The sequence below is a fragment of the Ranitomeya imitator genome, chromosome 1, assembly GCF_032444005.1.
Source record: "Ranitomeya imitator isolate aRanImi1 chromosome 1, aRanImi1.pri, whole genome shotgun sequence".
NCBI classification, from domain to species: domain Eukaryota; kingdom Metazoa; phylum Chordata; class Amphibia; order Anura; family Dendrobatidae; genus Ranitomeya; species Ranitomeya imitator.
The window spans coordinates 476,619,767-476,636,069 of NC_091282.1; the positions used below are offsets into that span (position 1 = coordinate 476,619,767).

Below are 16,303 nucleotides of genomic sequence, written 5' to 3' on the forward strand. Positions count from 1 at the left end.
TCATTTATATGCCTGTGTAATATTCTTTCTATTGCTTGGCATGTTTACACAGGCAGTGATCGAGACGGGACATGTGTGCAACCATTGCCCTGCAAAAAAGGCCCCTTACAGCAATCTGGCGTTTTGCATCCGGCAGGGAGCGTTATTTGTCCGCTGTCACCAGTCGGCTTCCGCTGTTAAGCTACATTGGACATATGAAGCTCCCTGCCGGGAGAGGAAGCCAGGGGACTGGCGGGGGGACACTGGCAGCACTAGGGTGGGGTGGTGGGGAGCCATTCGGTGATTTTTAGTTCTGTTAGGACCACCACAGGCCCAGTTTTGTAAATTATTATAAGTAGTGCACACTCACTTACATAGTAATGTGTGTGGTAAAGAACATTTACTATACAATAAGTTATTCCACTTACATTTACATTACATTACATTTGCAAAATGCATTTCCTTTGTCATTTCTATTCTAGGACTTATCTCTGGATGAGATCAAACAACTTTGTCTTGAGCAGGTGGAAATGGAAACTGATGACAGTTTGTTAAGGATTCTTCAGGGTAAGGCAAGCACATTATAGATGGCTTTTGTAGTGCTAGTTTATGCTCCCATGAGGCCCGCTGCCTACCTTCCGAGACCGCTGCTCCTAGTTATAATCAGCACACACTGCTTAATTGTTCATTGTCTTCTCAGCTCAATGAGGGTTAAGATCCCTAAGGGCATAAGGCACCAATTAAATGTGCACCCTGAAAATAGCTCAACAGCAGGAAACCCCAAAGGGACAACGACTGTAAGAGACCCACCACGTCATCAAAGCAGCAGCTGAGCCCCAGAAACGACACCTGATCTATGGAGAGACTTTAATTTAAAGAGACCCCCAGTGTCAAATTGTTTAAAAAATAATAAACTACAGTCCGACTGTACAACATTTACCTGCAACTCTGGGGGTATTCAGGACTACAAAACTGATTCTTTGTATAAGCCATGAATTATCAGACTGATGGAGGTCCAAGTTTTGGCCCCCTCCGATCATCTGATTGAAGGGGCTCCAGTGATTATCACTTTGCCTTCTTTATTAGGCACAGCTCTGTACTATTAGCAGGGGATGTGCCTGGCATTACGGCTTTGAGTATCTCGGTCCCATTAAAGTAAAGGATAGAGCTGAGGTAATATGTTCTGCTCCCTCCTTATTGCGCTTACCGAATAAGCTGCAGAGGAAACCTGGCTTCCTGGATCGCTCCAGCTGATCAGCTGTGCGGCTCCGCAGCTGCATGTGTCGTGGCTGTGTGACAGTCACAGCACATGCATGGAGAGCCTGTTTGTTGGGACTGTCACACAGCCGTGACACATGCACCTGCGGAGCCGCACAGCTGATCGGCCGGAGCGATCCAGGAAGCCGGGTTCCCTCTGCAGCTTATTCGGTAAGCGCTATAGCTTCACGAATAAGGAGGGAGCCGAACATATCCCCTCATCTCTAGTAAAGGTAACCTGAGCTGTTGTACCCTTTAAAAATGCTCACTTGCTATGAGTGCCGACCACGGGCAAGCCTTCATAGCAATCCGGCCCGGCTATGACAACCATAGAGGTCTACTGGAGACTTCTGATTGTCATGCCAACCCATCGGTGACCCGTGATCACGCGACTGGGTCAACGATGGGCGAGATTTGTAGTGTGCTTAGCGGAAGTGCGAGTTAAATGTATTCAGAGATTGACAGCGGCATTTAATGGGTTAACAGCCGTGGGTGGATCGCGATTCCACCCACGGCTGTTAGAGGCACATGCCAGCTGTTCAAAACAACTCGCATGTCCTGGGAAAGATGTGGGCTCAGCACCGGAGCCCACATCAAAGAGAGGGATTCCTCTCTTTGAGGGTGTATTATGCCCAATGTCGGAAAGGGTTAAGTCAGTGCTACAATATTGTGATGCTCTCAGATTGTGTAGCAAAAACCTGCTGATGGATTCATTTTAAAAAGGTGCGCCCCTCTTAAATGTGCGCCATTTAGAATTGCAATTGTTTTCTTGAATCCTGCTATGGACAGCCAGATTTCTGAACCAGTAATCTGTGCCTTTCTGTTACATACAGACGATTCGCTCATCGCCTGTGTGCAGCAGAGCTGATCAAAGTAGTGCAGCTTCTAGTCTCCCATGGAGACTATTGAAGCATGCAAAAAGTAAAAAAAAAAAAAGTTTAAAAAAAAATATATATATATATATATATATATATAAAAGTCCAAATCACCCCCTTTCTCTCCATTCAAAATAAAACAATAAAAAAAATCAAACATACACATATTTGGTATTGCCGCATTTAGAATCGCCTGATCTATCAATCTAAAATAAAGAATGAATCCGATCGCTAAATGACGTAACGAGAAAAATATTCAAAACGTCAAATATTATGTTTTTTTGGTCGCCGCTAGATTGCAATAAAACCTAGACCTGTTAAGAAAGGTGTGTATACTTTTAAGATTCATGTGATAATGGCTGTACATCTCTTTACGAAATGTAATAATATCCAGCCACTTAGCCTGATTAACAGATCCACAATGTCCACTTCTCTGTTCAATGGTCAAAAATTGGACTCATGATCTCTCACACGTTAGTTTGAACTCTGAATGCTTTTTTTAATGCCAATTCACACTTTTTTTTTTTTTTTTCTAGTACACCCGTCTCATGTGGACTAAGAAATCTCTAAAATAATGTATTAGTGTAGTATCGGAAGTTTTTTTTTGAGCACTGTGTGTTATCTTGGCCTTTGGGGTGCTTTATAACTTTTACTTGAGCAGGATCTTATGGACGTTGTGAAACATTGGTGTATAGTATGCCATTTTCACTGTTCTAAGCACAAACTCCTTGACCGCCATCAATAGTTACAGTGGGGGAAATAAGTATATGATACACTGCAGATTATGCAAGTTTTCCCACCTACTAAGAATGGAGAGGTCTGTAATTTTTATCATAGGTACACTTCATCTGTGAGATATAAAATCTAAGAATGAAAAACAGAAAATCATTGTATGATTTTTACATAATGAAACTGTATTTTATTGCATGAATTAAATATTTGATCACCTACCAACCAGCAAGAATTCTGGCTCTCACAGACCTGCTAGTTTTTCTTTAAGAAGTCCTCCTACTCTGCACTCATTACCTGTATTAATTGTACTTGTTTGACCCCATTACCTTTTTGAAAGACAACAGTTCACTCACTCAATCAATTACACTGCCAATCTTTTTCACCATGGCCAAGACCAAAGAGCTGTCTAAGGACACCAGGGACAAAATTGTAGACCTGCAGAAGGCGGGGATGTGCTACAAGACAACAGGCAAGCAGCTTGGTGAGAAGGTAAGAACTGTTGGCACAATTATTAGAAAATGGAAGAAACACAAAATGATTGCCAATCTTCCTCAGTCTGGGGCTCCATGCAAGATCTCGCCTCTTAGGGTAAGGACAATTTTGAGAAAGGTCAGGAATCGGCCCAGAACTACACAGGAGGACCTGGTTATTGACCTGAAGAGAACTGGGACCACAGTCTCAAACATTACTGTTTGTAATACACTACACCTTCATGGATTAAAATCCTGCAGGGCATGCAAGGTCCCCCTGCTCACACCGGCACATGTCCAGTCCTATTTGAAGTTCACCAATGACCATCTGGATGATCAAGAGGAGACATGGGAGAAGGGTCATGTGATTAGATGAGAGCAAAATAGAACTTTTTGCTATCCACTGCACTCGCCGTGTTTGAAGAAGGATGAGTACAACCCCAAGAGCAATGTCCCAACTGTGAAGCATGGTGGCGGGAAAAATCATACTTTGGGGGTGCTTTTCTGCAAAGGGGACAGGACAACTGCACTGTATTGAAGGAAGGATGGGGTCATCTATTGCAAGACTTTTGCCAACAACCCACTTTCCCTCAGTAAAACCATTGAAGATGGGTTGTGGCTGGATCTTCCAGCATGACCATGACCCGAAACACACAGCCAGGGCATCTAAGGAGTAGGTCAGTAAGAAGAATTTCAAGGTCCTTGAGTGGCCTAGCCAGTCCCAGTCTTCAGACCTGACCCCAATAGAAAATCTTTGAAGGGAGCTGAAACTCAATGAAACCTGCCAGCCCTGAAACCTGAAAGATCTGGAGAAGATCTGTATGGAGGAATGGGCCACAATCCCTACTGCAGTGTGTGCAAACTTGGTCAAGATCTACAGGAAACGTCTGACCTCTGTAATTGCAAACAAAGGTTTCTGTACCAAATGTTAAGTTCTGTTTTTCTATTGTATCAAATACTTAATTTCATGCAATAAAATGCAACTGTAAAAATACAATGTGATTTTTTCCAGTTTTACTTTTAGATTCTGACTCTCACAGTTGAAGTGTACCTACGATAAAAATTACAGACCTCTCCATTCTTAGTAGGTGGGAAAACTTTCAAAATCAGCAGTGTATTAAATACTTATTTTATTCAGTGTACATAACGCTTAACAATTGGGAGAATTTATTTCACACCTAATCTCTATTGTTTATTACTACTTTGTCTAGGAGATCATGGGGTAGATTTTAACACAGAAGAAGAAAATGAAGGACATGCAGCAAAAGCCAAACTGGGACTCTCCAGTCAGTAAGTAGTTTCTGGACGTATTTAGAGAGCATGCATAACAATATGTAAGGCTGTTCACATGCGCATAGTGTCAGGTTCTGTTGTTTTTTTCCATCAAAATGACAGAAACCTGAAACTCGAGTGTGAAGATATGAGGTTGTGGGTTATAATAATCACCTAGGCAGGTTAACGATGCAACTAGTTGTATTCCTTATGTCCATTGTTTTACAATAACTCCCGGTATATGGCCAAAATACATTGCCCCCAGTCCACAAGATCTCCCGAGGTTGGTAGTCCCACTGCCCCTGTATTCATTCTTCCAACTTTTGGTTAGCCCACAGATTTCGTATCTCCCGACAGTATAGTCTGTAGTCACAGTTCACACTCCATCAGATGATAGGTAACACAATCAAAGCTCATGTGCCCAGCAGCAACAGTTCCAGTTAAGAAAGTTCTTGAAATCCAGACAACAAAGCCCTCAACAGTAGCATGTGTGTTCAGCCCAATCTGCAACCGATCTCCAAAACTCCATCGGCCATCCATCCATGTGCTCCAGAACGTCATCCTCGATGCTATCCCTTCTACGTCACTTTTCCAAATGCCTGACAAACCATGTGACGTCTTTCTCCCTCCCACTTAAACATTTGCCTTAAGCTTAAAGAATTAAGCATGTTCCATAAGCCCATCACCTGTGACTGCATGTGAGGCCCCTATTGTGATGGCTCCCCAGTGTCTACTATCCCCATCCACACAACGGGCCTAGTTGCTGGAATGGAAACATTGATTCCTGAGGATGAACTGACAAGCAACAAATCACGAATAAAGTACAGCAAGAAAATATGTTAAAAAAACACAACCATATCAATGCAACCGGTGCTCTGTGCTGGAAAAGTCTGCATCCCGTAGAGCTGTGGACCCCACTCTACGGGCTTTGGTCCAATAGTCTTTAGTAAGTGACCAGTTCCTCACATCGAGTATATTGGATATGGGGTTCACTGGGTCCTGCCATTGTACCTGGAAGCCTTGTACTAAATGTATATTCTCATATTAACAACAATTTATCGTTTTTAGAGAGAGAAAAAATGTTGTGGTCATTACAAAGGTGACAGTGTTTACGGGATTCTCTGGGGGTGTCTACTCTACATTGTTACCTTGTGAGGAACATCCTCTTGGTAAATACCCTAAAAATTAGCACAAAATTATAAGGTTCTTACGGCAAATTATTTAAAAATAATTGACAAAAAAATTGAATATTTGAAAGTAGCAGCAATAAAATATGAGCAAAAACTCTACTGAGGTCACCTTTAAGTCATTTCCACTACTTGGACCACCCCTTCTCAAATGCCTGAATCCCCCCCAATAAAATGTGGAGGGCTTATTCTTGTCTCCTAAACCTGTGTTGACCAATATCTCTGTCAGCTCTTTGCAAAGCTTCCACTACATTCTGTTGCCTGGGAGCGCACCATGACCCCCCAGCTATGCAGCATATTCCCAGGGAGATGTTGGTGATGACACTCTTGGAAATAATGTCACCTCCAGCCACAAGGGCATGCTTACATGATGGGGGCGATTAGTCCAAGGAAATAACCGCCCCCGTCCCGTGCTCCCACCGGATTAGTCACCCACTAACTTGCATAGTGTGAGAGCAGTTTTAAAGTTAACCCCTTCATGACCTTGGGATTTTTCGTTTTTCCGTGTTCGTTTTTCACTCCTCTCCTTCCCAGAGCCATAACTTTTTTATTTTTCCGTCAATTTGGCCATGTGAGGGCTTATTTTTTGCGGGACGAGTTGTACTTTTGAACGACATCATTGGTTTTAGCATGTCGTGTACTAGAAAACGGGAAAAAAATTCCAAGTGTGGTGAAATTGAAAAAAAAAGTGCAATCCCACACTTGTTTTTTGCTTGGCTTTTGTGCTAGGTTCACTAAATGCTAAAACTGACCTGCCATTATGATTCTCCAGGTCAATACGAGTTCATAGACACCTAACATGACTAGGTTATTTTTTTACCTAAATGGTGAAAAAAAATTCCAAACTTTGCAACAAAAAAAAAAAAAAATTGCGCCATTTTCCGATACTTGTAGCATCTCCATTTTTCATGATCTGGGGTCGGTTGAGGGCTTATTTTTTGCGTGCCGAGATGACGTTTTTAGTGATAGCATTTTGGTGCAGATACGTTCTTTTGATCGCCCGTTATTGCATTTTAATGCAATGTCGCGGCGACCAAAAAAACGTAATTCTGGCGTTTCTAATTTTTTTCTTGCTACGCTGTTTAGCGATCAGGTTAATGCTTTTTTTTAGTTGATAGATCGGGCGATTCTGAGTGGGGCGATACCAAATATGTGTAGATTGGATATTTTTTTTTATTGATTTATTTTGATTGGGGCGAAAGGGGGGTGATTTAAACTTTTATATTTTTTTTATTTTTTTCACATTTTTTTTAACTTTTATTTTTTTACTTTTGCCATGCTTCAATAGCCTCCATGGGAGGCTAGAAGCAGGCACAGCACGATCGCCTCTGCTACATAGCAGCGATCTGCTGTTCGCTGCTATGTAGCTGAAAATCAGGTGTGCTGTGAGCGCCGACCACAGGGTGGCGCTCACAGCTGCCGGCGATCAGTAACCATAGAGGTCCCAAGGACCTCTATGGTTACAATTCTGAAGCATCGCCGACCCCCGATCATGTGACGGGGGTCGGCGATGACGTCATTTCCAGCCGCCCGGCCGGAAGCGGTAGTTAAATGCCGCTGTCTGCGTTTGACAGCGGCATTTAACTAGTTAATAGGCGCGGGCAGATCGCGATTCTGCTCGCACCTATTACGGGCACATGTCAGCTGTTCAAAACAGCTGACATGTCCCGGCTTTGATGCGGGCTCACCGCCGGAGCCCGCATCAAAGCAGGGGATCTGACCTCGGACGTACTATCCCGTCCGAGGTCAGAAAGGGGTTAAGGTACCGTCATACTTAGCGACGCTGCAGCGATCTAGACAACGATGCCGATCGCTGCAGCGTCGCTGGAGAGCTGTCACACAGACAGCTCTCCAGCGACCAACGATCCCGAAGTCCCCGGGTAACCAGGGTAAACATCGGGTTACTAAGCGCAGGGCCGCGCTTAGTAACCCGATGTTTACCCTGGTTACCAGTGTAAATGTAAAAAAAACAAACAATACATACTTACATTCGGGTGTCTGGTCACGTCCCTCACCTTCAGCTTCCTGCACTGTGTAAGCGCCGGCTGTAAAGCACAGCGGTGACGTCACCGCTGTGCTCTTGCTTTACGGCCGGCCGGCGCTCAGTCAGTGAGGGAAGCTGAAGGCGAGGGACGTGACCAGACACCGGAATGTAAGTATGTTGTGTTTGTTTTTTTACATTTACAAGGGTAACCAGGGTAAACATCGGGTTACTAAGCGCGGCCCTGCGCTTGGTAACCCGATGTTTACCCTGGTTACCAGTGAAGACATCGCTGAATCGGCGTCACACACGCCGATTCAGCGATGTCAGCGGGAGATCCAGAGATGAAATAAAGTTCTGAACTTTCCCCAGCGACCAACGATCTCCCAGCAGGGGCCTGATTGTTGGTCGCTGTCACACATAACGATTTCTTTAACGATATCGTTGCTACGTCACAAAAAGCAACGATATCGTTAACGATATCGTTGTGTGACGGTACCTTTACTTTTATAGTTATTCCTCAATCACTAAGCCACATAAAGGGGCTTGTTAGGCGGTAGGAATAAAGCTTAGGTGGTCTAGGTTCCCTTTAAAGGTGTTGTACACTACTGATCAACCTCAGCTTAATTCATTTCTAAAATCGGTCTATACTAACCTCTCTTGGCGGCATTCCAATGATGTCTACACCGCTGTTCCTGGAGAGTGACATGGTGACGTCACATGCTTGCTGCAGCCTTGACCATTTTGTCAGAAGTGGACATTCCCCTTGATGGACTATTGATGAACTGAAACAGCAACCTCTCATTACCTGCACCAGGCACTGACATAGCAATGTAATGTCGCTCTACAGGAACATCGGCCTGACATCACTGAACTGACACTACCGTAGTAGGCGAGTATGCACAGTTACTAGTGGGTCCTGAAATAATTAGGCTTGGGTCGTCCAGTAGAAGACATTCCCTTTAAAAATGTTTCTCTTTGTGTTACTTCGAGTCATCAGGACGGTACAGCATCCTGCCCGAGTCACCACCCTTCAAAATGACCTCCAGCAGGCCACAAATGTGTATGTGTCTCCACAAACTGTTAGAAACCGACTTCATGAGGATTGTCTAAGTGCCCGACGTCCACAGATGGGGGTTGTGCTCACAGCCCAACACCGTGCAGGACGCTTGGCATTTGCCACAGAGCACCAAGATTGGCAAATTCGCCACTGGTGCCCTGTGCTCTTCACAGATGAAAGCAGGTTCACACTGAGAACATGTGACAGACGTGAAAGAGTCTGGGGACGCCGTGGAGAGCGATCTGCTGCCTGTAACATCCTTCAGCATGACCGCTTTGGCAGTGGGTCAGTAATGGTGTGGGGTGGCATTTCTTTGGAGGGCTGCACAGCCCTTCATGTGCTCGCCAGAGGTAGCCTGACTGCCATTAGGTACTGAGATGAGATCCTCAGATCCCTTGTGAGACCATATGCTTTTGCGGTTGGCCCTGGTTTCCTCCTAATGCAGGACAATGCCAGATCTCATGTGGCTGGAGTGTGTCAGCAGTTCCTGCAAGATGAAGGCATTGAAGCTATGGACTGGCCCACCCTTTCCCCAGACCTGAATCCGATTGAACACATCAGGGACATCATGTCTCGCACCATCCACCAACGCCACGTTGCACCACAGACTGTCCAGGAGTTGGAGGAAGGAGTTCCGGGGGGAGGCCCCTCAGGAGACCATCCACCGCCTCATCAGGAGCATGCCCAGGCATTGTAGGGAGTCATACAGGCACGTAGAGGCCACACACACTACTGAGCATCATTTCCTTGTGTTGAGGCATTTCCTTTTGAAGTTGGATCAGCCTGTAACTTAATTTTCCACTTTGAGTGTGAGCATCATTCCAACTCCAGACCTCCGTGGGATATTAGTTGTGATTTACGTTGATCATTTTTATGTTTTATCATTCTCAACACTTTCCACAATGTAATGAATAAAGATTTACAACTGGAATATGTAATTCAGTGATATTTAGGATGTGGGATTTTTAACTCCCTTTATTTTTTTGAGCAATGTATAATTGGGTCATTTTGTTGTTAGCTGATGGGAAAACCTTGATTGAGAACTCCAGCATCTCCTCCCAGTCGTCCTCCTGAATGTTAGGGATCAAGAGCTGCCATTTTCCGTTAACCGCCAAAGGAGTAGAGTCCATGTTTGCTGACAGTAGATTGGTGTATAGAGTGGAGATAAGACCTTGTGGTCCCTGTGATTTAAGTATGCCAATCAGCAGGAGAGAAGATATCTGCGTGCTTGTCCCTTTGTGGGATTGGATCGCTGACCTAAGATGTAGGTACCTGAAGAATTGAGCTCTAGGGACTGCGTACTGAGTCTGTATCTGTTCAAAAGACATTAGAATATTTTGTTTGTCTTTTACTTTCGTTACATTTCTGGAGCCCCAGAAAGCAGAGGAGGGATGTTACTATAGAGAACGGAAGTTCACAACCTCAGTGAAATCAACTACTCTTTTAGTTTGTCTCCAGATTATGCGGGCAAGCTTAAGGAGGGGTAACATCCTAGGAATGTTTTGGTTATCTGTTTGTAGAAATCCCAATAAAGATTTTGCCCCCACTGCTTGCGCCAAGTGATTCTCTGAGTTAGGCAGAGGAGTATCTGGCATCCATGAGTCAATTGCCCTAAGCTGTCCCGCTAGGTAGTATAAAAAGAAGTCTGGTAGCGCTGCCCCACCTTGCTTTTTGGCCCTTTGTAGGGTAGACAATTTAAGTTTAGGCCTAGAGTTTCCCCAGATAAATCCAGTGTTTAATGAGTTAAGAGTTGAAAAGAAGGACATGGGTATGGGTACCCCACTGTGTTGAAATAGATCGCTAAATGTAGGGAGTAGAATCATTTTAACTAGATTTATCCTTCCAGTAACTGAAAGTGGTAATTTGCTCCATTGAGTGCCTTTATGACCAAACCACTACTTCCATGTGTAAAAACGTAGTGACAGGTTCATTTTGGGGAGTCCTGAACTGGGTGTAGCTGAGACCCCGGAGAACATGATTCTAGATGGGTTTTTACCATCCCCAGTCTTGTGATCACCATTATTCACTGAACAACGGCGATCGCAAAAAAAAAAGTCAGATTTTCCATTCATCTTTCTCTCCTCTGATATGATCTAGCACACCAGATGAGATAAATGCGGTCCCCAGCAACCCCCCTGATACCTTCGCCATCCCCAGACTCTCCGCCTCCGTCCCTTGGCCCTTAGTGTCTTATTCCTGGAAGTGCACCCACCAAGATCTGCCGTCCGGTACCCAGCAACAATATGACATTTTTCCTATTGGTTCATTTTGATCACTGTGATAGGGTCTCTCACAGTGATCAAAATAAAAAAAATAGTAAATCAAACCCCCCTTTGTCACCCCTTTAGTTAGGTAAGAATAATAAAATTGTATTTTTTTTCAGTTCTTTGCGGTTAGGGTTTGGTTAGGGTTGCAGCTAGGGATAGGGTTGTGACGGGTTACTGTTGTGGTGTTGGGGTTGCGGTTGTGGTGTTAGGGTTGTGGTGTTGGGGTTGCGGTTGTGGTGTTAGGGCTGTGGTGTTGGGGTTGCGGTTGTGATGTTAGGGCTGTGGTGTTGGGGTTGTGGTGTCGGGGCTGTGGTGTCGGGGCTGTGGTGTCGGGGCTGTGGTGTCGGGGCTGTGGTGTCGGGGCTGTGGTGTCGGGGCTGTGGTGTCGGGGCTGTGGTGTCGGGGCTGCGGTGTCGGGGCTGCGGTGTCGGGGTTGCGGTGTCGGGGTTGCGGTGTCGGGGTTGCGGTGTCGGGGCTGCGGTGTCGGGGTTGCGGTTGTGGTGTTGGGGCTGTGGTGTTGCGGTTGTGGTGTTGGGGTTGTGGTGTTGGGGCTGTGGTGTTGGGGTTGCGGTTGTGGTGTTGCGGTTGTGGTGTTGGGGCTGCAGTTGTGGTGTTGCGGTGTTGGGTTTGCGGTGTTGGGATTGCGGTTGTATTGGGGTTGCAGTTGAGGTTAAGGTTGTGGTTAGGTTTATGGTGGTTGGGATTAGGGTTAGGGCTGTGTTAGGGTTGGAGTTAGAATTGGGGTATTTCCACTGTTTAGGTACATCAGGGGGTCTCCAAATGTGACATGGTCCACTTTCTCCTGATACCCTTGTGAAAATAAAAAAGTTTGTGTTTAAAGTAATTTTTTTGTGAAAAAAGTAAAATGTTCATTTTTTCCTTCCACATTGCTTTAGTTGTCGTGAAGCATCTCAAGGATTAATAAACGTCTTTAATGTGGTTTTGAGCACCTTGAGGGGTGCAGTTTTTAGAATGGTGTCACTTTTGAGTATTGTCTGTCATATTGACCCCCCAAACGCACTACAAATGTAAGGTGGTCTCTCCCAAAAAATGGTTTTGTAAATTTTATTGGAAAAATGAGAAATTGCTGGTCAACTTTTAACCCATATAAAGTCATAACAAAAAAAAATGTTTTCAAAATTGTGCTGATGTAAAGTAGACATGTGGGAAATGTTATTTATTTGCTATTTTGTGTGACATATCTCTTATTTTAGGCCACAAAGGTTTGATAAATGCAACATTTTCAAAATTTTTGCCAAATTTTGTTTTTTTTTCATAAATAAACGCAAGTCATATCGAAGGAATTTCACCACTAGCATGAAATACAATTTGTCACAAAACAACAGTCTCAGAATCACTGGGATCCGTTGAAGCGTTCCAGATTTATTACCTCATAAAGTGACAGTGGTCAGAATTGTAAAAATTGGCCTGGTCATTAAGGTCAAAATTGGGGTTAAAGAGGTTCTCCATTACTTTTACACTGATGACCTATCGTTGGGGTAGGTCATCAATGTCTGATTGGCCAGGGTCTGACACCCAGCACTCCTGCAGATCATCGGGTATAGGCGGCGGTGCCGGAAGTGCTCACTTACCAAGCTGCTCTGTATACTTAGGCTGCCACTGGGTCCTATTGATTTGAATAGGAGGCGGATGTGTAATACCCTGCTGCACTACATGACCAGTAGACTGAGTTCAGTAATTGTGTACTGGTGGCCGCTGCCACCGGTAACAGCTGATATGCAGGGGTGTTGGACCCTGGCTGATCAGACATTGATGACCTTCCCCAACGATAGGTCATCAGTGTAAAAGTAGTGGAGAATCGCTTTAAATATCATCTATTTTTCTCTACTTATATGCAGCAGACCAACAATTTATAGATATATACTCAAAGTAATCCATACGTAGAAACCTGGAATCCATCCGAAGCACGGAAGGCTCCGCCAGTAGATGGCTCTACAAGCCTTGTTTTTTACTATTCCATGTTTATTCCACAAAGCATAAACTAAATGACTATTGCAAGTTTTAAAGTATGGAATAGTGTATACAAAATGCCTCTCCTGGGACCTAAGGAGCAGGCGGTCATGTTTCCTCTGTTCCATCTCCGTTTGTGTGCAAGTGATGGCTTCCTGTGCAAGTTATTGCCCATTTTACTGTAATAGAAATGATAGTTCTCGTAATGGAGCAACTAAAAAGTGGTGTTCAGCGTAGAAAGGCCAGGCGTGTGTTACAGGCTCACATACTTACAGGAGATCATGTATTGGAAAAAAATGTTTTCGTTTTTCTTTCCTTTATATTTGTGCATTTGTGTTCTCATTTTAACAACCCCTTTTTTCAACTTTATTTTTGTATTTAGAAAGTACAAGAAAATCCAATACAAATAGTACAGGGGGTAAAATATAGCGATAAATCTATGCATAACTACAGTACATCGGGGGTATAGGGAGGATTTTCCATCAATATCCCGATCAAGAATGTGTTTTTCCATATGAAAGACAGACAGAGAGAGTGAGCGGACCATGACAGGTCACCCAGTCAATAGTGTGATTATGAACACTGTTCTGATGATAGCCCGGATAATCTTTGTTGGGGGTCAGATGGTAGACGTCCGTTTTGGAAATGCATCCAGTTCCTCCAAATCACACAGTATCTATCAACATCAGCTGGTGACAGGGCAATCTGATGCTCCATCCTGTTGGGGAGAGAGATCTCCGCAAACCATTCCTCCACAGTGGGTGGAGTAGTGCCGCCTGTATTAGGTAGCCTATTGACGACCTTTTACACATGTGTTGAATTATTGGTGACACTGATAGGAGGAGGGCTTCTGGTGTATTGGGGGTAAGCAGACCAGTTATTGTCTCAATCAAGGGAACCACCTTTGCCCAAATTGTATTTATTGTAGGGCATCTCCACCATATGTGTGACATTGTCAACTCCCCCTCCCCACACCTCCAACATCTGTCTGAGACCACTGGGTACCATCTCTGGAGGTCTGCCAGTACCTGGTACCATCTAGGGGTAATTTTGAAGGAGGTTTCCTGAGCCTTGGACCCAGTTGCGGTTTTATGAATTAGGAAGAAACACTTGTCCCATTGTGAGTCAGAGAAGGACTTCCCCAGTTCCCTTTCCCATGCAGCGCAAAATGCAGGCCTATTGTCAGGTATTGGGTAATGAGGAGGTTATAGATTTGGGAGATGGAGTGTGTAGGGGGTGACAATGATGGGCACAGGTTTTCAAACTTTGTGAGATCTCTATAAAGATGTTCGCACTTCTTCATAGTTGTGACTATATTCAGTGACTATATTCAGAATTAACCTTCTGGGAAGCAGATCTTCCCTGTAGCAAGTCATTGAGGGGGAGCAGCAAAGTATTGGAGATGACATGAGAGAAGAATATCAGATGGGATTTGTTTGAACTGAGAAATCTTTTTGCAGATAGGCCTGGTGGGAAATCAGATTATCTGAAATCAGGAGCAAAGGGCCCTGGCGGTCGACTAAGGATAAACTTTTTTTTTTTTTTTTTTTTTAATGGGATCTCAAAGCCAGAACAGTGGCATAGGTACTACAGTGCCTACAAGTAGTATTCAACCCCCTGCAGATTTAGCAGGTTTACACATTTGGAATTAACTTGGCATTGTGACATTTGGACTGTAGATCAGCCTGGAGGTGTGAAATGCACTGCAGCAAAAAAGAATGTTATTTCTTTCTTTATTTTTTTTTTTTTTTTTAAATTGTGAAAAGTCTTTTCAGAGGGTCATTTATTATTCAACCCCTCAACCCACCAGAATTCTGTTTGGTTCCCCTAAAGTATTAAGAAGTAGTTCAGGCACAAAGAACAATGAGCCTCACATGTTTGGATTAATTATCTCTTTTTCCAGCCTTTTCTGACTATTTAAGACCCTCCCCAAACTTGTGAACAGCACTCATACTTGGTCAACATGGGAAAGACAAAGGAGCATTCCAAGGCCATCAGAGACAAGATCGTGGAGGGTCACAAGGCTGGCAAGGGGTACAAAACCCTTTCCAAGGAGTTGGGCCTACCTGTCTCCACTGTTGGGAGCATCATCCGGAAGTGGAAGGCTTATGGAACTACTGTTAGCCTTCCACGGCCTGGACAGCCTTTGAAAGTTTCCTCCCGTGCCGAGGCCAGGCTTGTCCGAAGAGTCAAGGCTAACCCAAGGACAACAAGGAAGGAGCTCCGGGAAGATCTCATGGCAGTGGGGACATTGGTTTCAGTCAATACCATAAGTAACGTACTCCACCGCAATGGTCTCCATTCCAGATGAGCCCGTAAGGTACCTTTACTTTCAAAGCGTCATGTCAAGGCTCGTCTACAGTTTGCTCATGATCACTTGGAGGACTCTGAGACTGACTGGTTCAAGGTTCTCTGGTCTGATGAGATCAAGATCTTTGGTGCCAACCACACACGTGACGTTTGGAGACTGGATGGCACTGCATACGACCCCAAGAATACCATCCCTACAGTCAAGCATGGTGGTGGCAGCATCATGCTGTGGGGCTGTTTCTCAGCCAAGGGGCCTGGCCATCTGGTCCGCATCCATGGGAAGATGGATAGCACGGCCTACCTGGAGATTTTGGCCAAGAACCTCCGCTCCTCCATCAAGGATCTTAAGATGGGTCGTCATTTCATCTTCCAACAAGGCAACGACCCAAAGCCCACAGCCAAGAAAACCAAGGCCTGGTTCAAGAGGCAAAAATCAAGGTGTTGCAGTGGCCTAGTCAGTCTCCTGATCTTAACCCAATTGAAAACTTGTGGAAGGAGCTCAAGATTAAAGTCCACATGAGACACCCAAAGAACCTAGATAACTTGGAGAAGATCTGCATGGATGAGTGGGCCAAGATAACTCCAGAGACCTGTGCCGGCCTGATCAGGTCTTATAAAAGACGATTATTAGCTGTAATTGCAAACAAATGTTATTCCACAAAATATTAATCCTAGGGGTTGAATAATAATTGACCCACACTTTTATGTTTAAAATTTATAAAAATTTAACTGAGCAACAAAACTTTTTGGTTTGTAAGATTTATGCATCTGTTAATAAATCCTGCTCTTGTTTGAAGTTTGAAGGCTCTAACTTATTTGCATCTTATTAAACCTGCTAAATCTGCAGGGGGTTGAATACTACTTGTAGGCACTGTATATGACATGAGGCCAGGAGAGGGAACAGATGAATTAGTCACCATGGGAGAGTGGTAAGAGCTTTAG

General features: G+C 44.3%; 1 protein-coding gene across 1 annotated transcript in view; it reads left to right on the plus strand.

The window, feature by feature from the left end:
• CAAP1 (caspase activity and apoptosis inhibitor 1) overlaps nucleotides 1–16,303 on the plus strand; it is a 55,706-nt gene that overhangs the window by 7,821 nt on the left and 31,582 nt on the right. The window contains exons 3-4 of the mRNA XM_069765427.1: nucleotides 462–546; nucleotides 4,525–4,603. Coding sequence (XP_069621528.1) covers nucleotides 462–546; nucleotides 4,525–4,603 — 164 coding nt within the window. The remainder of the gene's footprint in view (nucleotides 1–461; nucleotides 547–4,524; nucleotides 4,604–16,303) is intronic.